Here is a 21952-nt window from a genome sequence, read left to right as displayed (position 1 = left end):
ACTGCCTGCCTTCCAAAAAAGACTCCTGATCTCCTGTAGACAGCGGACCTGTCCAGAAGAAAACCAAGTTTAAAGTCCAAAGCTCTGCCTGCGGAACCTCAAAGTCGACCACCTCTGCACCTGACGCACACGGCCCGGTCCAAGAGGCCCACCGGTCCAGAAAAGGTTCCCCAGCAATCCTGACAGTGGCAGACGGCACAAGTAAGCATGGTGGGGTGATAGGGCGGGGCAGGGTGCAGCAGGGGGGGAAGCTGACAGATGACAGCATAGGTATTATTTATTTAATGATACCTATTCCGTCATCTATCAACTTCCCCCTTTACCTTCACACCCCACCCCACCGCCCACCGCATTTACCTGTGCCGGCTGCCACTGGATCTTGAGCAGGAGTCCCTCGTGAGTTGACCCCTGCTGGACTCAATGTCGAGGCCTGCAGCCTATGCACGAAAACCCCCCTCCAACTGCGACCTCACAGGTAAGCTGCTGACTTCTGACACCAAAAGACACACCTACACCTGGGTCTTGGGGAGGTGTCCTGATGCTCCAGCACACCCCAACTTACCTGTGCATCTGTAGGTTTCTTTTTTCCAGCCTCCTGGCCTGAGCCTTTTTCTGATTCCAAGATTCTCCATTTGTTTGCATTGGGCACTCAATGCGGTGTTGGCCCTTTGCACCCGTCCGCCCCTGTGCCGCTGAGGGTGTACGTTTGGTGCTTCCTTGTGGCCCCCTCCTGTGCTTACCTTAACCCCTGGAGACTGGGTTACCAAATGGTTCTACTTACCTGTAAGTAGTACCACTTTGATTACCCCCTTTCTCCATTGGATAACAGAGGCACCAAAACCAGCATTTGACCTCTGCACCCGGCCGCCCAGTGCCATTGGAGGTACAGTGAGCTCATGTTCTTGAACCTTGCCTGGTTCTGATCCTTCATCCAAAATCTCAATATCGTAAATTGTTTACTTACCTGTGCACTGCTGATTTTGTTTCCTTCCATGGGATAACTTTGCACTGATTGAAGAATGCAGTGTGTCCATTTTGTACATTGACACCAGTGTTATTGCAAAACATATTTTACTGCAACAAAGTGTCCTTTGTTCTATAAAATAAATATCCTAAAAGTAATATTTCATATTTTTGGTCTTCCATTTATTCAATGAGTGTGTGTAATCATTTCTTTCCTGTGTGTGTACAACAAATGTTTAGCACTGCCCTCCGATAAGCCTTACTGCTCACCCACACACACTACCACAACAGAGAGAATTAGTATTATCTACTTTAGCCTCTGGGGATCCACTGGACTCTGTGCACACTATACCTTACTTTGGTATGGTATATACAGAGCAAAACCAAAGGAAATGATGGACGGAGTGTTGCACTCACCCCCAGTCAACTGATCTGGGTTTAATCCATCACCATAAGTTGGCAGGGTATGCTCAGACGTGAGTCCCTTGCTCACTTTGCCACTGTATTCAAGCAAGCCTGGCTGAAGACGGCTGAAATGCCAGAAACCGGTCCTAGGAAGCTTGTTTCCCGTCCAGGGAAGACATGGCTTGGCAGTTCGGGCTGGACTGTTCCCATGAGGCACAGGGTCAGACTGATTTGCATATGGCCATGTCTGAACTGGGGTGGCAGAATGGGCTAAAGAACGGTGATGGATTAAACCCAGATCAGTTGACTGGGGGTGAGTGCTTGCAATGTTCAACACTCCGTCCATCATTTCCTTTGGTTTTTGCTTTGTTCGCCATAAGTTGGCAGGGTATGCTCAGACGTGAGTCCCTTGCTCACTTTGCCACTGTATTCAAGCAAGCCTGGCTGAAGACAGCTGAAATGCCAGAAACCGGTCCTAGGAAGCTTGTTTCCGGTCCAGGGAAGACATGGCTTGGCAGTTCGGGCTGGACTGTTCCCATGAGGCACAGGGTCTGACTAATTTGCATATGGCCATGTTTGAACTGGGGTGGCAGAGTGGGCTAAAGAACGGTGATGGATTAAACCCAGATCAGTTGACTGGGGGTGAGTGCTTGCAATGTTCAACACTCCGTCCATCATTTCCTTTGGTTTATGGTATATACAGAGCCAGCTTCCTACAGCAGGTCTCCTGTTATTTTCATAAGAATGGCTTGGTTGAGACCTCAATGTCAGATTCAAGTTGTTCCATAGTGTTCCAAGGCATTTTCTCGGCTGTAACGTTAAATATACTATACAAGAAAGGCTGGGGTTAAGCTATGCTCTAAGCTTACCCCTGAATCCTCGTGTGAAATGTAAGGCTATTAGATTTTTCCACTGGAATAACATATTATAGCATCACATAACACAACACAACTTCACATCAAGGGTACTAGAATAGTAAGGAGCAGCTACCTCTTGATGTTAAACACACAGATTCTGTTAAATGAGATCAGCTGGGTTATTCACAAAGTTGTGTATCCTTCTAGGTTGGATAAAATAAGTACTGTTATTTGGGTAATAGTGACTCTGGATAGTTAAGCTTCTCGTGTGGTGTGGAATTGAAATGCAATGCGAGACCCGAGGAAGGAAAACCTTTGTTCTGCAGAAGGGAATCTTGAATTTTAGGAGTAAGGCGCACTGTGGGATTGTTTGCAGTAGGGAAAATAGGAACTGCTGAAAAAGGAGTAGAGTTGGCCCTGGGAACCTTTACTCCATTGGTTAGAGAGAAGCCAGGAGTCATCTCCACCCTCTAGCTAGTGCCAACCATAAATGTGGCATCCGAAGACACCCTCTCAGAATACTTTCAGGACCTGTGGAAGATCAGCCAACTGAAGCCAGCTTGCTGTACCCTGAGAGGATATCTCAAGGACTGGACCTGCAACCTTCTTGCACTTAGGACAAAGAACTGGACGCAAGAGTTAGTGGGTTGACCTCTTGTGTGGCTACAGGGACACAACTAGCTGAAGAATAGCTTTTTCTTAGATGACCACTTGGCTAGTCACAACTGGAACGGCACTAGAACCTACACAAGGCATTAGGTGAACCAAGCATTGAAGTCCTAAGAGCTCCATGGAGCCAGGGAGCCTTGGATGAAGGGCTGAGGAAAAAGAGGCTTACCACTGAAAAGTTTTAGACATCGATAAATTCTAACTTCTGGCGGCTGGACGACTGAGACAAACTTGTAAACCTGATACAGCAGAGATGCGACCCTGCTGGCCTGAAGAAGCAGGTTCATCCCACTTGGACCTTCCCTGTAGCAGCAAATCCATTTCAGCGGACTCTTGGCAAGAAGGTATCTGACCACGTGGAGCCCTCTTTGGATAAAGCCTGCCAACTTGCTTTACTGGAGAATTCCGAGGTCCACTTCAGAGACTAATTGCAAGGTAGAAATCTTGACTGGGGGAAAGCGTCAAAAGTATCCAATTGACGTGATGACGGCCCTGAGAGCGAAACTTGACATTTTCCGCTTGGAACTTTTCTCACCAAATCAACATCTTCAGTGGGACCCCAATCAAAGTCTATCTGTCTTGGTGAGACCTGCCCAGATACAACGTGTTGCTTTGCCCAGCTGAGGGGTTCTGACTTCCATTTTGTAGACTAAGGACCCGACTTAGGTTTCGGAAAACGGGTTACTCTGTAACAACGGTGACAGATGTCCTGTCCATCAAAATGCAAATCCCATAATATCCAATGGGATTTATATTTTGGCAGATGGGATACCCATCACCATTGTGACGGAGTAACCCAGCTGCTGGAATCTAAATCAGGCCAGAAGTCTGGAGGTAAAATCCTGACTGGGCCATCCTGCTTCATGTATCCAACCTCAGGATCCAAGGCAGTCAGCCTCAAGTACGCCTAGGTCCTGGTCTATCACAACCATAAGCTACCATTGGCGCTTAGTGCTTTTTGGTGCTATTTTCAATTAAAATATTAAAAACCTAATATTGACGGTTCCCTTTATTGATTGTATCATTTGTTTACTAATATGTACTCTATGTTTTTTAGTTCGGCATGGGATTTGTATTGTTTGATTTTTGACTATATTAGTGTGTTGGTATGGCATAAATACTTTACACATTGCCCCAAGTTAGCTTCCAGGAGGTTGAGCTCAGGTTAATTTAGTGACTTTTGGGGTTCACTCTGACGGGATAGTGTTATTATTCCTGGGGTGGACTTCTCCCACCCCAAACTATAGTCCACTTTCTTACAATAACTCACTGTGCAGTTGACCCCAGTTACAAGTTACTTCGTACGCTCTCCCCCCAACAGGTTGCCATGCGTCTGCACACAGCAATGGGTTGCCATGACGTCCTTGCCAGGCAACCACACTATCCAGGCTCAAAAGCTACATAAATGGACCTCTTCACTGAAGGGGGAAAGGACCATCAACTTTCCTGGGAGTCCGACTCATCTCAAGGAACCAACCGGTAAGCCAGCATTCCAGGCTCAGGGGCAGTACCAAAGTATGGGGGCAGTTTTGCATAGCTCAGCAGATCTAAACACCAAGGTGGGCTAGGGTTCTCACTGAGAAATAATGTTTGGTACCATGATATTGTTCTCACTGTTCACATTTGCTAATATGTGTACCATAGTCATGATGGTTTTAGTCCATGTTTTTTATGTTAGGATGAGGTATGATAAACTCCCACTAATGTGTGTAGATATTGTGGGTCGTCGGGAGCTCTGAAACCAGGCACGCTAGGGTAGGCTCCTCATACTCCCTGAAAGTCACCTGGCAGGGCTCCTGTCCCTCCTATGGATGTGTGCATTCACCTGGAGTAATGGGATCTACCTATTTGTTTTCTATTTCTTCACAAGGGGATGGCTACAGACAAAACTCAGACGCCTATAGATCTAACCATTGTACCCCAAGACAGGACTGGGTAAAGAACACTAAGAAGCTACAAAAGTGAGCACCTACTTATATAAACTTATTATCTTTGTAATATTTCCATTCACACCAACAGAATGTGAACTTCCTCCTGCAAACAAACCACTTCCCCATCTGTTATCTTGCTACTAGAGGTCCTGAGAAAGTCCCCCATAATGCCCTTCTTCTCATCTCTCCTCCCAACACAACTCTTTCTGTTACCTACAGAATATTGAGGCGTTCTGGGCAGTAGAAGGGGGACAGACTTCCCAGGGCTGACTGAAGAGAGAAGCCTGTCATTTGGAGAGTGAAAGCATCTGGAAGTGTTCTATTCGCCAGGCACCACCTTTATAGTAAGGTATTATTAGTGGCGAGGCTTTATGGCCCCCGCGCCCTGCACCAGATAACAAAGGCCCTGAGCAGGCCTTGCTCCAGCAGCTGATAGATGCCGCTGTTCCACTACAGGGAGTAGTGAGTGAAACATTAACTTTGGGACAGGTACCAGGCACTGCCCAGCCCTCTCTCTGGGCTCAGGCAGTGTTCACAGGACTCTTGAATCCTAATGTGTGAATCATTTACGCCACTTGTAACTTACGACTAGGCCTGGACAGAATTTCGATTACGCCGGAGTAATCAGATTTATTTTGGTAATTCCACTGTACTCTTTGATGCAGAATTACCAATATTCACGTAATTACTCCTGTTCATTTGATTAAGAGTCGTTTGGGGGAAAAGATCCTACTGCAAGAGCACATTTTCCTATTAGTGTTCTGCCGCATTTAGCACTGTTTCTTCACGCAAAATACACCTTTGTGTCCATTTTGGACGTAAGGTTGCATTTTGCAGTAAGAAAATAGTGCTGAATGCTTGTAGTGAGCCGGGGAAAATCCTACCCCAAGAGAAAACCTAGCAAGCGTGAGCGCTGCTTGCACTTGCTATTTGTGTTCTGTTGCATTTAGTGCTCCCACTTATTCACAAAATTCCTCCTTGCGTCTATTTTGGACATGAGGGGGCATTTTACAAGAAATATTGCTAAAATCAGAATTACTCTCGTGTTAGACCTGGCATCTTTTGGCGTATTTCCCCCGAGTGTTTGCTCTCTGGCCTCCCGGATTTGACTGTTTGTTTGTGCTGGTGTAACGTTTCTGCGCGCTTTTGGCACTGCTGATCAGTGGTAAAGTGCTGGTGCTCCTGTGGTAAATTGTGTTATGATTGGATGTTTGACTTACTTGTTAGTCCCCAGAAAAGGGCACTGCGGGTGCCGGAGCTTGTGAGTCAACCACTACTCGTGGGCCTGCAGCACGGACTGTGCCACCCACGTACGTAGCCCGAAAAAGGTATAAGTGAATGAAGTTTGGTATGCCTGAACTCAGCGTCTAAAGACGCAGCCTTTAGCGAGGGTGCCCTTTTCATTCTGAGTTCATAAAGGCCACTTTTAGAAAGTGGGTATTATTTTGCTTGGTCATCCTGTGTGCCCATGCTGGAATGTGGATTGCCTGTCTGGGTTTTGGACGACAGAGGGCTAGGAAGCAGGGTGGCTGCCGATAGTCTAGGTAGGTCAGGAAAGGGCTAAATAGACCTGGGTTGTGATGGGGGGAAGAGTGAGGAGATTTCCTTGCACCTCACAGGGCCTTGTCTGCCTCTGACAAAGAGGTCTCCACCTCCTGCCAGGATTTCATGCCAGAGAAGGCCCAACTGGTTCTGGCCAGACACAGACACCCTCTGCCTGGAAGATCAAAGGATTTTTTTAAATACAAATACTGGGTACTAGACCCCTGAACTTTAGAACTCATCTGGATCAAGAAGACTACCAGGAAGAAGAGCCGGAGAAGCTGTGAAAAGGAACGACTACTTTGCTGGGTGCTTTGCTAGGCTGACCTGCAGTGGCTGCTTCTGTGTTGGGTGGTGAAAGGCCTGGAATGGACTTTCTGCAAGCTAACTTGTGAGTCTCTCCAAGGGCTTGAGGTAGAGCTTGCCCCTGTTCACGAAGTCTCAGGAACAGCAAAGACTTCAAGTTCTTTGACCCGCAGCACTGGGGACTGTGTGTTTTGAGCTGCAACCTGAAGAACACCAACCCGACGACGTCTACGACGTCACCGCCGACTCCGTGTCCTGAAGACACTGCAGAGGGCACCGCCGCAACGCTGCACTGCAACCCTGGTCTCACCGACGATGCCTGTTGATGCCGCCACCGAGCCGCTGCTTGCACTGCGACCTGTGGGCACCGCACTCCACACTACCTCGCTTCACGCTGAAGCTTTGGCACCGCAGAGAGCAACACCGCACCATGACTCTGGTCTCACCGGCGATGCCTGTTTACGCCACCACCGAGCCGCTGCTTGCACCGTGACCTGTGGGCACCGCACTCTGCACCGCCTTGCATTTCTAAGAGTTGGACATCCTCAAGCCATACCCCTATTGGCTTTTCATCAGGACCTAGGGAAACCAACTCTCTGGCCCCACTCCTGCTGTATTACGTTGAACGCAGTCTAATGGCCTGCTTACAAATGAGTGCGTATACATTTACCACCTACTTGGCGATTACTGTCCATATCTGTGTAAGATGCTGGAATGGCGCATCATGGGTCCTCGGGTGAGGGGGGAGCCTGTAGTCGGACTCACTCCAGGGCTCAGCCTCTGCCTTTCAGCCTACTCTGTGCAGGACCGGGGGCCGCATATGTGAAGGGCACCGTCATATAGTTCAGTAGGGTGCTTCTTCACACGGACCACAGATATTCACAAATGAACAGGGAAGTCATGGCCAGTGTGTGTCGGTGTCGCCATTTAGGAACAGTAGTAGTCAAGGTGAGTGGCCTGCAGCTTGCCTGCAGGTTCAGGAGTCAGGAGCAAGCAGACATATCCGCGGAGCTTCGCACCCCCCCCCCCTACTGAAGCAACAAGGGCTCGGTCTGAACTGTATTGACTGGCGAATATCCCGAGGAGGGTGATGCCGAGACTGATGACGGACCACGCTCCTGACCTTGGAGTTAACACTGGAATTAGAGTACTCAAAGGTGTGTCAGGTACACCTGGGGGCATATTATCAAGGTCCGGCGTTAAAATTATCGCCGCTTTATCGGCAGAAAACTGCCGCTAAACCGGCGATAATGGGATTGATAATATGCACCAGAGAATTCCAATAGAAGCCCATGTTGACACCAGAACATGGGCTTCAATTGGAATTCTCCAGGGCATATTATCAAGCCCATTATAGCCGCTTTAGCGGCAGTTTTCTGCCGATAAAGCGGCGATAATTTTAACGCCGGACCTTGATAATATGCCCCTAAATTCTATATATTGTTCAACCGTACCTGCCCCTGGCCCTGCTACTACCCCGGAGGTGCAGGGCCGGGGCAACACAAGTCAGTGGCAGCAGAGCACCGTGTGACACAAGTACACAGCAGGCGTGAGTCCCATGGAATCAAGGCATGACATCAAATTCAGGCATGGGGAGCTTGCAAGGTAGATGCCAGAGGCAGGGGTGTTCTCAGTAGACCTACTTTCCTTGTGCTCATGTAGGTTGGAGTGTTAGTTCTTCATAGCTGTACTTGTGTGTGCTATGTGCGTCTCCATAATCTCCAATGATTTTGAGGCAATGTGTGCCTGGCCTTGAAAGGTTAATGGCTCTCAACAAGCAGCTTTGCGTTTGCAAGCTTTACTTGTACAGGCGACCTCTGACCTCTGACGTTTCCTGGCGTGGTGCTTTTTTTCTTTCAAGACATGGGGGTTTTGCTTCGGTATTCGAACGGGTTTTTGGGAAAGCGAGTTTTTTAAAGGTGTATTTATTTCCTGTGATATGTTTGTTCTTGTTATATTACCTTGTTCTTGGCAGTTTTTCTTACGTCCTGCTTCTCTTCTGAGGTGTGCTTGTCACTGGAAGGGTTGAAATGTCGAGAATGATGTGATTGTTGTTTGGACATTTGCTTGGTTTTTAGAGGCGGCCAGATTCTGAGAGGTGAAGTTATGTAGTTATTCTTTTAAGGATTTTTTTCTGTAAGAAGTGCTTGTTTATCTGAGGTTCTGTGAGTGTTGCTTGTTCTTCTGGTGTTTATCAGGTCTTGTCGTACATACTTTTCGTTGCAAGGTAGTTGTTCATGTGAGATGTGTTCACTGTTGTGAACCCTGCTTTGTGTATTGTTGAGTAATCCTTTGTCTGTGGTACACATGTCCAAGGGAAGCCTACTCTTTCTCACAAAGTGTAGTGAGTTTCACAAGGTATGTTGATCATTTGATGTGTACTGCTCTTGGGATGTGCATTTATTTTATTGTGGTGGGATTATTCGTAGAAGACTTTGGGGCATATTATCAAGGATGGCGTTAAAAATTATCGCTGGTTTAGCGGTAGAAAACTGCCGCTAAAGCGGCGATAATGGGCTTGATAATATGCCGCAGAGAATTCCAATAGAAGCCCATGTTCTGGTGTCAACATGGGCTTCTATTGGAAATCTCAAGGGCATATTATCAAGCCCATTATCCCCGCGTTAGCGGCAGGTTTCTGCCGCTAAAGCGGGGATAATTTTTAACGCCGCTAAACCGGCGATAATTTTTAACGCCATCCTTGATAATATGCCCCATTGTTCTGGGAAATGTTGCTTGCTTTGTTATGTGTGTTTGCTTCTGGTGGAGTCTGTGTTCTTGGGTGCTCTTTGTGTTGTTGAAATGCATGCTCTTTTTTCTCCAGTGTATGCTAGTTACTGGAAATTCTGCTTATTATTAACATTTGTGCCAGCTCAAGGTAGATGTCATTGTAATTGCATTTATAAAGCACTTACTACCCCTGATGACGACTCAAAATGCTTTTCGGCGAGAAACACACAAAAAGTATTAGTAGTGAATTAGTATAGGGAAATTTGAAATTAATCTGAGCGACGGACATGTGAGTATGTTGGTTGGATTAAAAAGGATAGCGGAGGGATAGACGAGGGAAGGGTCTAATAAGAGTTTTTTTGGGCGATCATAGCAGTAGGAGGAGGATTGGGATGAGTAAAGGAGGGATGGAGGAACGAAGAGTCTCTAGAAGTAAATGAGGGAGAAAGATGAGGTATCGGATGAGTCTAGGAGGGATATATGAGGCATGGATTTAGAAAGGCTTGTTTGGGAGATCTGAATATCAACAGAGGCTTGAGAGGATGCAAGGAGGGGTAGAGGAGGGACGAGTCTAGAAAGGGTTATTTCGGGGATCATAGTAGTAGAATAGGATAAGGCATGAGTCAGACAGCCAGTGAGTAGAGGTAGAGGATATATTGAGAGAGGGACAGGGTGAGATACAGGTTAGTGCATTGGAGATGCTGAATTAAGATTAAAGTAATACATATAAAGATGCCTAAGTACATGGAAGGTATATATGTATAAGGAAGGTAATGTATTTAGATTTAAGTTGTATTTAATAAACTCAGACTTTCATGTGTTGCTGTACTTTGAGCTAATTTATTTTTGTATTTTTTTCCCTTTATTTATGCAGTGACCTATATACATGTTAAACATAGAATAATATAGCCATAAGTCAAATGTACATTTGTTAAGCAGACCTAATGAGTATCTATATATTTTTAGGCATAATTATTACTATACACATTTATACAAAGGAATACACATATCTAGATACACACATATAATCCAAATAAATGCTTATATACACAGGGATTTGCTTTACATTTAAGTTTGAGTATATTGGTTATGTGAGAAAGAGCCAACTCTAGAGCAGTATTCTGAAGATAAGGAAATTATCAGTGGATCTTATGTTTGGGGGTAAAGAGTTCCATAGTTTGGCTGCTTGAACAGAGAAGGATCTGCCACCTAAGTTTTGTTTTCTTGTTTGGTGGGATTTTCAGGCGAGGTGCCAATCTAGAGCGGAAGTACCTTGGTTGAATGTATTTTCTGATTTTGGTCCTGCTGAAGAGCAGCCCTGTTCCATGTATCGCTTTATGCGACATTACGACATAAATTCACAAATTTTGCTGCACAAAAATGGAAATTTCGCTGCATTATTGCGGCATTTTAATTTCATTTCTTTTTAGCCTTAAATAAATGGAAACTGTTTTAGCAGAGCATCTCACTTAGAAATAAATAAAGTGCCTGAGAGTGTTTGCTATATTCTTCTTTGTGGTAACATTCTGGATCATAGGTCTCTAATCATCCTCTTTTCTGTGGGACTGTGCTGACTTGGGGCTGAGAGTTTGAAGCCCCGGAGCCATCTGCTGGAGAACACCATGTTTTGAAACATAACCAGATTGGTTGAGGAAAATCGTAATTGCTTAGTGAAACTGTCTTCGACAAAGCGAGTAGGTTTGGCTCTTGTATGAAACATGCATGAAGAGGTACACAACAAATAGGTACAAATGCACAGATCATAACACATGCAAAGAGGCCAACTCCACCCATTTTAATGAAGCACAGCTAACATTAAAGCACATAGCCAATCAAATGGCACAGTTTTTTTGCTGTCTGCTGGAGACCTTCTTTGCAGCCAAAAGATAAATATATCATTGCGCTCCTAGCTGATTTCACGATTATTTAACGAATCGCAAAATCGCAAAATGCTGAAGGGTCTGGTCATTACCCTGAATGCTGAAAGACACACAATGAGATCTATCGAGGTCTGTCAGCGGGCGCATATACACAGGGCCACTGAAATTATGTGATTGTGCGGCCACAGCAATTTTCGCCTAATTATGGATCTGGTGCATTTGCCACATAATCCATCGTCTGCAGCATAATCTGCAGATTAGAAAAAATAATTCCATCTAGCTCAAACAGTTCAAAAGTTACTAAAAATGTGATGATGTGTTGCGGCGCAGTGGAAGGCTCTTTGCAAAGCTGGACTAGTCTCCTTTCCATTGCTTATTACTGTATTTTGATGTTAAACTGGTACTAATGAGGTGCATGCACAACAAGGAGCATCAGAGGGAATAAACCGGTCAGGTCGCCCTCCACTCAAAGGTTCCATCAACAAAGGAACCTGACTGTTATATGACACACAAACTTTCTTAAGAAACCGAAGGTTCAGAATGTCCCATGTAAAAAAAGGGGTTATCCTTACCAAATGTAAAGTTCACCAATTTGACCCGATTAAATCCATCCCCAATCCCTTAAACAGTCTATCAGTGGAAGAGGAAAGAAAAAAGGTGTTAAGGAAAGCAAGTACCTCACGTAAGCATCACCTCGGGAGCTGCTGGTTGGTACTCACCAGTATAGATGTATATTGAACTGAGAGTGACCCCTCATATAATGAAGGGAAAGGGGTACAAATTACAGATATCCACAAGACAATCCCTATGCAACTACACAATGGTACACTACTATTACACAGTATCACACAGATATGATTGAATTCCAAAGTTTGTCACATTTATTAAAAAAGGTTTACATATATCACGATTAAAATCGATCCTCCGTTGTTTCACAACATTTTAAAAAACACATCATTTGAACATTTATGAAAAAAATACAAATCAAAATACAAATAACAACCTGTTATGAGCCCGCATAACAGAAAACATAAACAGACAGTGAACTTTGTCATTAGTAACACAGCCTATATGACCATCAATTTGAATCCGTAGTTCGGGATATGTACAACCCACTTATATCTCCAATTCTCTACGGCGGTCCCTTGGATTATGTGTATAACTTGCGTCGACGCGTTTCGATGGTTTTTACATTATAGAGCCATCTTTATCAAGACGATTCATAGGCTTTTATTCATACCGGCTCGATTCGAACCTATAAAGACATAAATACTTTTAGTGAACTTAATAAAAGTTCTACTAGCAAAGACATACGATGCTACATCAGTATTCATAGGTGTTTTACTAGTTATCTTATATTGCTAAATACCTTTTCCTGCATCCCATCGTCCCTGCAGTTACATATTGTTGCCAAAGGTGCTCCCCTCAGTATTCGTTCCCTCATTGACGGTTCTCTGATGTATCTATCCAATCTAATTAAACCAAACCGCTAGACACCCTGCATAATCCCAACATGCTAGGTAAATGCCAGAGTTATTCGTGCTAATAAATCTAAATCTAAAAAGTGCCTCAAGTGGGGCGTATCGGCTAAATGTTACTCTATGAGTCTACATTGCCTGCACCTCTTCACAATGGCTATCCCCCGTGATGTATACTAATTGAGGGATCTACTCCTCACCTTTTTAAGTCTTTTCCTGGGCTTTGACCAAACTTCGTATAAATGTTGTTAGCTTTGGTCTTTAAAGGCTCACTATTTTTAGTTGAAAACAGGGGTGGGAGCACACTGCTTCACCTCCCAGCAAGGTTCGCCCCTGGCATTGTGGTAATTGCAGTTTCTGTTACTTGCTTGCTTCAAGAGTGTTCAAGTGTTTTGCCACAGTTGGCGCAGATAGTGCTGATCTCCGAACACCTGGTTCTGGTTCTTTAACCGTCATCAGTAGAGATTAAAGTCTTTCAAATATGGGGTTTGCTGAGTAGGCTGCCAACATCTTTCTCAGGTCAGGTACCTCTCACAGGGATGCGGGTGCTTCATCCACAAGCTTGTCAGCTCAATGACTCACGGGAGTACTATTAAATAGGAACAGGGGTGGGAGCACACCGCTTCACCTCCCAGCAAGGTTCGCCCTAGGCATTGTGGTAAATGCAGTTTCAGTTACTTGCTTGCTTCAAGTGTGTTCGAGTGTTTCGCCACAGTTGGCGCAGATAGTGCTGATCTCTAGACACGTGTTTCTGGTTCTTTAACCGTCATCAGTAGAGATTAAAGTCTTTCGAATATGGGGTTTGCTGAGTAGGCTGCCAACATCTTTCTCAGGTCAGGTACCTCTCACAGGCATGCGGGTGCTTCATCCACGAGCTCGTCAGCTCAATGACTCACAGGAGTACTATTAAACAGCAACAGGGGTGGGAGCACACCGCTTCACCTCCGAGCAAGGTTCGCCCCTGACATTGTGGTAATTGCAGTTTCAGTTACTTGCTTGCTTCAAGTGTGTTCGAGTGTTTCGCCACAGTTGGCGCAGATAGTGCTGATCTCTAGACACGTGTTTCTGGTTCTTTAACCGTCATCAGTAGAGATTAAAGTCTTTCGAATATGGGGTTTGCTGAGTAGGCTGCCAACATCTTTCTCAGGTCAGGTACCTCTCACAGGCATGCGGGTGCTTCATCCACGAGCTCGTCAGCTCAATGACTCACAGGAGTACTATTAAACAGAAACAGGGGTGGGAGCACACCGCTTCACCTCCCAGCTTACTGGGAGGTGAAGCGGTGTGCTTCCACCCCTGTTACTGGTACTCACCAGTATGCCCACGTTTCTCATCATCAGTAACTTTCTTATCTGTGTAGAGAAAGGAAAAGTGTCCAGTGTAAACTATCAAGGGTGAATAAATGAGTAAATTAAAGTATGCACCAAAAAGTTCTGTGTCAAAGAAAAAAGAGACCCCATACTGTGAAAAGGGGTACTATTCTCTGATTAAGATAGAGTTATGACTCACACGTTCCTATTTTATTCCATGGTGTGAACCTACTCAAATTTGAAACCAAATTGCATGTTTCGAACCACTTTAAGATTGGCCAACATGTTTCATTGCCAATCTTCTTTAAGGCAATTTCTTCAGGGCTCGGGCCAGACTTCACCACACTGGATCTCAAAAAAATGTAATACCCCGGGTGACTGGTAAACAAAGAGAAAAGAACAGAACAAATGTAAAAATACCAACTAGTCAGGACACCCAAATTTGCGTCCATTAACACACATCATGATGGTAATTTATATGATGCCACATTCACAATATATTTCCAGGTAGAGGCCATCAAATGTCATACCCCCTACCCGCCATATTCAAAAGTAATTCTCGATTCATAGGACCCTTGCGGCACAGTCTGCTGCCCCAAGAGCACGCGCTGCAGCCACCAGCGTGGCATCTTGGGGTATGCTTGTATAAAGAGATTCAATATCTATGGTTACATATGTCCAAAAATGTCAGTAGTATCTTGCACATAATGAAGGTTGATTTACAACCGACTCCCTCAAAAAAAAGTCAGCAAACTGGGACAATCTAGGACAGACTGGATCCCTGAAACTATCGGGCGTTCTGATGTAAAAAGCCGGTATCCTGGGTTTAGAATTTACCAAAAATTCAGCTTCCTTAAAAGTCATCAATTTTTTACTTTTTGCCTGATGCACCATGGTCTTAATGAGGTCTAAAAGTTCAACCGCTGGATCCCTAACAAGGGGTGAAAACTACCAACCCCTTGTTAGGGATCTGACGGTTGCTGACTTGTTTTTGAGGGAGTCGGTTGTAAATCAACCTTCATATGTGCAAGATACTACTGACATTTTAAACATTCTCACTGAAGTAGAGTTCGATCCTACACACCAGTTCTTGGTAACCATAGATACTGAATCTCTTTATACAAGCATACCCCAAGATGCCACGCTGGTGGCTGCAGCGCGTGCTCTTGGGGCCCAAGACTGGTTTTATGACACTCCCCAATCGGTTGTACTTCAGTGCGTTGAATTAGCTCTGACTAGAAACTACTTCAGCTTTAAAGATCAGTTGTTTTTACAAGTGTCCGGAACATCGATGGGGGCAACTTTTGCGCCAAGCTTGGCATGTATCTATGTGGGTCAATTTGAAGAGAACTACATCCACCATGCATCAAACCCCTTCCAGAGGAATATTTGCCTCTGGAAGAGGTATATTGATGATGTGTTGTGTATTTGAGCGGGACATGAGGCCAGTCTAATGGAGTTCCTGACATGGAATAATGGATTGGACAGGTGTTTAAAGTTTACTTGGACAGCCAGTAAGCAGGCGGCAGTCTATCTAGACCTGGACATTTTTACAGTGGATAACAAACTATGTACCGCGGTCCACCAAAAGCCCACGGACAGAAATTCACTGCTGCACTAGCAATCGTATCATCCGAGGGCACTGCGGGACAATCTCCCTGTAGGACAGTTCCTGCATTACCACGGGAACTGTTCCTCAACGGATCACTATAGGGAAAAATCCGAGCAGTTGGTGCCCAAATTGGAACAAAAGGCTTACCCCTGCAGGATGAGTTCAAGAGCTCGTAAGAGAGCTTTAAATACACCGCGTAATGCATTGTTGGAAAGAAATGATAAAAACAATAATGAATGCTTGCCAATAGTCACGACTTTTGACCCGTTATCAACCAAAATACGAAAGGCCATTAGGAAGCATTGGTCACTGATATCCGCATCTGATTTTAATATGCCACCACCTAGATTTGTGTTTAAAAGAGCTACCAATTTGAAAGATAAGTTGGTTCATACCCGTCAGGTGCAATGCATCAAATATTCAAACATCCTGCCCGGACATTATCCCTGTGGGAGTTCCTCAGTGTGTGACCTTACAGAAAGATCTAGGAGTGTGCAGGTACTGAATGGGAAGACATGGCATCTCAATAAATTCAGCAACTGCAGCACTACCAATGTAGTGTACAGATTGACCTGTGAATGTGGACTACACTACATTCGTCTAACCACACGAAAGATCAAAATACGAATTTAGAAACATCTGAGCACTATAAAAGCTGGAAAACTAACCACACGATTGGCTCGCCACTTTCACGAACAACGGCACAATTTCAGAGCATTAAGATGGACATTGCTAGAGCGAGTGATGGGTGATGCATGTAGCATAGAAGGGACGCTAGCGAGGAAGGAGGCCCGTTGGATTTTCTCTGAGGTCTCAATGATTCTATAGAGTGGAATAAAATCAGCAAATGAGCCAGCGCTGAGACAAAATCGGCCATACTCTGTATATTGAAATCGTGAAAGTGAACTGCCTTACTATGGATATCAGTGGCTGTGGTTATGTGAATGATGACACATTCGCTTTGGTGTCCTTCATGAGAATCTGTCTTGTGAGAATAAGACTTGATTCATCTTGATGGCGTCTTAATTATCTAATGACGCACTTCCATTCAACACTCAATAAGAGTGATTAGAAATGTTGGGGTATAGTTGTGTATCCCCGTAAGTTGGTTTGGTATACACCCTGTAATGTTATACACAGGAAATTATTAACAAGACCATTAGAAGGTGGCACGCTTGTGAGGACCAATGTGACATCATTATACAAGAATGATTGTGTGTATAAAATAGCCAAGCTTTTTTTTTTTAAACTCCAAATTTAAACTGGTTGACCTGTGAAAGGCTTCTTTTGCAGTTGTAGCTTTACAATTGTCAATGAATCATTTTCTATAATATTTAAGAATCCAGCAAGAAAAGGTTGAGTTAATATTGACGAAAACTTTTGATTATGTATGGATAAATACTGGGTTTCAAAAGCATATTTATGTAAGTTGGTTATGTATATTTGCTGCAACGTTACACATAGAAAAACACTTCCAAACCATTATAAGTTGGAGCGCACGCACGGGCCAACGTGACATCAATATACGTAAGGTCACGTGGTTCGGCGGTGTATTTGAAGCAGCTCGCAGTGAAAACAAATAAGGCTGGGACGAGATAACGCAGTACACGCGTCTGAAACTCGGTAAGGGTATGTGAGGCAGCATGGTGGGCGTTGAGAGTATCTTGTGGCCCGGTACTGAGAATGCTGTGCACGTTACCGAAGGTGGGGGGTTGAGTTCTGCACGCATGTAGCCTGGAAGAGACGACTAATGGTGGCATTGTTCCCAGTGTAAAACGAAGGCGTGTCATAGGTGTTGCATGCACATTTTAAAGGTAGTATGTCAAGCGGTGTGATAGACTGAAGGTATAATTTTGAAATTAGGGGGCACACTGCTTAAGGCTGATGAGCCTTAGTAGGATTGGAAAGTAGTAAGATTGTCTCTCGTTGTAAAACGATGACTCTATGAAGTGCTCCATGTACATTAACCTATGGGTTTGCATGCTCTCTGGGTCACTGGGCAGGAATTTTGATTAATGTGATGTTGCCTGTATAAAATTCGATTCAATGGTGGACTCTCACCATAATCAGAGAAAGGGTGAAAAAAATTGTACATATACTTGCAGGTAAACAGATGGCAACGGACTGTGCCGGTATGACATTTGATGGCCTCTACCTGGTAAATATATTATGAATGTGGCATCATATATATTGCCATCATGATGTGTGTCAATGGACGCAAGTTTGGGTGTCCTGACTGTTAGGTATTTTTAAATTTGTTCAGTTCTTTTCTCTTTGTTTACCAGTCACCCGGGGTATAAATATTTGTTGAGATCCAGTGTGGTGAAGTCTGGCCACGAGCCCTGAAGAAATTGCCTTAAAGAAGATTGGCAATGAAACATGCTGGCTCATCTTAAAGTGGTTCGAAACATGCAATTTGGTTTTAAATTTGAGTAGGTTCACACCTTAATCAGAGAATAGTACTCTTTTTCACAGTACGGTGAGTCCCAACCAGCAGCTTCCGCGGTGATGCTTACTTGGGGTACTTTCTTTCCTTCACGCCTTTTTTTCTGTCCTCTTCCACTGATACACTGTTTAAGGAATAGGGGTGGATTTAATCGGGTCAAACTGGTGAACTTTACATTTGGTAAGGATAACTCCTTTTTAGGTCTCGCCTGCGTTGCAGCGCATGCGTTGCTTCGCCTTGGCAGGACATATTGTCGTTGCTTTTGTGTCGGGCTTCTCTGGAAGCGGGGTTGGTGTCCGCCCTTAGGCCCCGCCCACCCGGACTGGAGATTTGAGTCGCGCACGCTCGCGCACAGTGTCTCTTCCAGGCACCCGTGTTTATTTTTGCATCACGCTTTCACTTAAGGTGAAAGCGCAATGCATATATAACAAGCGGCAGACACGCGTGATGATGTGCACGGCGCCTGACGATGGTTGCCTGTGTCACAGGGCTCCCGGCTCCTATAACTCGAGCACTACCCTAGCATTACAGTTTAGCAACTGTGCCTCCATCTTGTGAATGCACCATGCATTTTCTTTGCTGTTTGCTCTCAGCCACCGATCAACTCTCCTAATAGCGCAGATGTTTTTTCACTGAATATTTCATATCGTGTGCTTGTAGTACCTTGTTCCCCCATGCCATTTCAGAGTGGAAGGGGCCGGGAAATGCTGATTCCACATTTAGAACGACATTGATTCATAGCTCAGCGCTGTCCGGTCCAGCCCCGTCCACACACTGCAGAGCCTAGCGCCGACACCTTGCGCGCACCTTTGGAAGAGGTCACAAAGTTATGTGCTTCTGGAGCATAGCTGCATAATGGGAACTACTAGATTGAAGAATATATGTACTGCAGTCTCACTGGTGGAAGCCTGTCTCGAAAAAAATTATACCGGCTCAACTGCGGAAGATGACTCCTTTTTCGTAGGATTCTTCTAATCAAAGACGTCTGCGTACAAAGGTCTAGTTTCACGTTTACCATCGGCGATAAGAGCGAAAACAACCATCTTGAATATGAAATAAATCTGTCCGGTAAACTTTTGGGATTCATTTGTCTCGTGCTGATGGTATACTTAATGTGGATCTCAGGTATTGTTCATATTACTGTTCGTCTTACATAATGTAGGATTACACTTGTATGACTTGGTAAATCACCACTGAATATTGATTTGTTTTATGTGCAGATCTGCTCACGGAGTTGCATGTGCTGCGTGACACAGAAGTGCCATTCAGTGTTGTTGAATGTGTGCTTGGGTGATTTTTTTTGGGGAACCCTGGTTGCTTGCTTTTGAAGTCTTTCTCTTTGGTAACCGAAGAGTTCCAGTCACGTGTAAGTTATACAAGGAGAGCAGTACCTGCCCTTGTGAATAAATTAATGTATTTTAATTTCACTATAGGGTTCTTTCTCCTGGGCTAACAGCCCTTATGGGCAAGTAACCAAGTCATTAAACAGGATGCGGTGGAGAAGGATCTATTTTAATGGCGTGTGCAGTGAAACCTTAATATCAGAGAACAACGTGTAAATCAGCGAACAATGCCCCTCAGTGCGAGGATGCTGGGGGTGAAGGGGCTCTCGCAGCCCCTCTAGTTCCAGCTCCACCACCTGGGAAATAAAACTTGAAACCCTGTTTTTCTTAAGTGAACAAAGCATAGGCCTCTCAGGAGCCGACCAGCGGAATAATGTTTACTCTTCGCTGAATATGTCAAATGATGGCTGCATTGATGGAATACGTTAAAAACAATTGAGACAACCGACTACAATTCACCTCGAGGGTCCGGCTTTACAAGCACAGGGGGACGAGTTCAGAGACGTCTGTGGGCAGAAACGGAAGAGGTCGTAGAGTTTGAGTTTGACCCTTCTATAGGGGATGATTCAGGACATGTCACAGTTAGGGAAGGTTTGTTAAAGCACCGCTGTGGTTAAAAGACTGGGTGAAAGAGAGGATGAGTAAGTGAGGAGAGGTTAGAGAAGGCTGTAAGAAGACTATTAGGGGTCGGAGAAATGACCAGGCATGACATACATAAGGGGGTCAATGAGACAAGGGCATTGGGGGACGGGGAGCTCGGTTTAGGGAGCCAGTCTTTGAAGTTCGACCTAGAAGTATGAAAAATAAGGCAGCAAAAGTGAGTGCTGCGTTATATATGATCCAAACATGTTTGCTTGGGCAGTTCATGGAAAAAGTAAAAAGCTCTGTTCGGCGGATGAACATAGTGTTATGTGGAACAGAAGAGAGGAGCAAGGAGGCCGAGAATAGTTCTGAATAAAGCAAGGAGACACATCCTCTTTAGCTATGTGACTACAATGTAAACATGCAAGGATGGAATTAGGAGTTTCATCGAAAGAGTGGGGAAATGGAGAGTCAAGAAAAGCGGAATTGAATTAGTGATTTTTTTGAGCATCCTTAGCGGTAAGTAATGACTAGGCTGCGTAAATACACTGCCATAGAATTAATGGCGGAAAGGGAGAGGGGGGTATTAAGACATTTATAAAAGAGAGTGTACTGTGGAAACGTGCATACTCCAAGATGGAACAGCAGTGACACCAGATGGGAAAACCATTATTCTTGTTTGCTCAAACTCATAAAGTACTTCCTTAAGATGGTCCTCACCTGAAATTCCTGCTATAGTTTGTTTTTGTTGCTCAACTGTCTCAGGGTAAGAACTAAGAACCTTTTTAGTCTGCCTTTACAAGACATTACCAGCTAAGTCTATTCAGCTTTTCATCTTTTAGGTTCATAAACTAATTACTAATTAGACTGAGGGATAAGTTATGCTCTTACTTAGAACAAATAAGAACCAAATTAAGATCTTACAATTATATTAGTAGTGGAAATGTGTAGACTGGTGGAAGTCTGAGTCTCTTCTGCACAGGATGCTTTGCCAAAGGGTGATTTTTTGTTAGAGAAGTGAATTATGCACACATTGACAGCTCCAGGCATGTCTTCGGACATTGGATGCACTTAAAATATATGACAGCTTTGCATTCTAGTACTTCTGAGAAGAACCGGTATGCTTCCCGTACAGACGCCCCCCTCCCCCAATCCCATGGTATGTTTTTGTCATATCCCTAGTGAGATCTGGAAGAGTCGGGCCCCCTCATCACATTCTACAGAAACCCCATCATTTTGCGTTACGTCACTGGAGGTATACTGTGTTATCTGCGTACAATATGAAGTGACAACAAGTTATCTTGCTCCTTTCTTAATTTTTCCTTCCTTTCCTCCACATCCTGTTGTCACTGAGCGCCCCAAGGTGGATTTAAGACTTATGCAAGCTATATTAGGACACTGCGTGATGTAACATCATATTGTCTTTTCTCCCCAGTAACTTATTATTCATTTTTTGCTTTCTCTCAGCCTGCGTCCTTCTTTTCCCTGCGCAATGTGACACGGCCTTGTAGTCATATAAGCACTATACAAGGGCGCGAAATGCTCTGTAGTGAGAGAAAGTTAAACATTAAAGCACATTCTGAGTGTAGTGATGGTAAGTATTGAAACACACCATGACTTCTTCAGAGTGGCAGATGCTGGCATGCGGGTCTCAGTACAGAACAGGCATTTGCAATTCAATAGGTCTAGCATTTGCAAGAACTTTTTTGCTATTGGCATTGTAAATGACAATGACTTTTATTTATACGTTTTGAAAACCTACAAGCAGTGCATAAACACACGCTTTGTACTTGTAGTTATTGCATATGAGAAGCAAGGCCGGCAGTAACTGTGCCTCTTCTACTGTCCCCTTGGTTCTCGTAAGGAACGACTATATGTAGTGCGTGTTTACGCATCGC

At 44.5% G+C, this 21952-nt stretch overlaps 1 protein-coding gene across 8 annotated transcripts in view; it reads left to right on the top strand.

Moving 5' to 3' along the window:
* The window catches only part of LOC146859358 (uncharacterized), a 196269-nt gene that overhangs the window by 7754 nt on the left and 166563 nt on the right, over positions 1 to 21952 (top strand). For all 8 annotated transcript variants that reach the window (XR_014980090.1, XR_014980087.1, XR_014980089.1 and 5 more), the window contains one exon: positions 4216 to 4373. Coding sequence is in view for 4 of the 8 variants with exons in the window: in XM_085650034.1 (XP_085506160.1) it covers positions 4250 to 4373 (124 nt within the window). In the remaining 4 variants the exon portion in view is untranslated. The remainder of the gene's footprint in view (positions 1 to 4215; positions 4374 to 21952) is intronic.

Source organism: Triturus cristatus, chromosome 3_2, assembly GCF_964204655.1.
Source record: "Triturus cristatus chromosome 3_2, aTriCri1.1, whole genome shotgun sequence".
NCBI lineage: Eukaryota > Metazoa > Chordata > Amphibia > Caudata > Salamandridae > Triturus > Triturus cristatus.
Note: the sequence above shows the minus strand (reverse complement) of the source record. Positions and strands in the feature narration are given on the sequence as shown.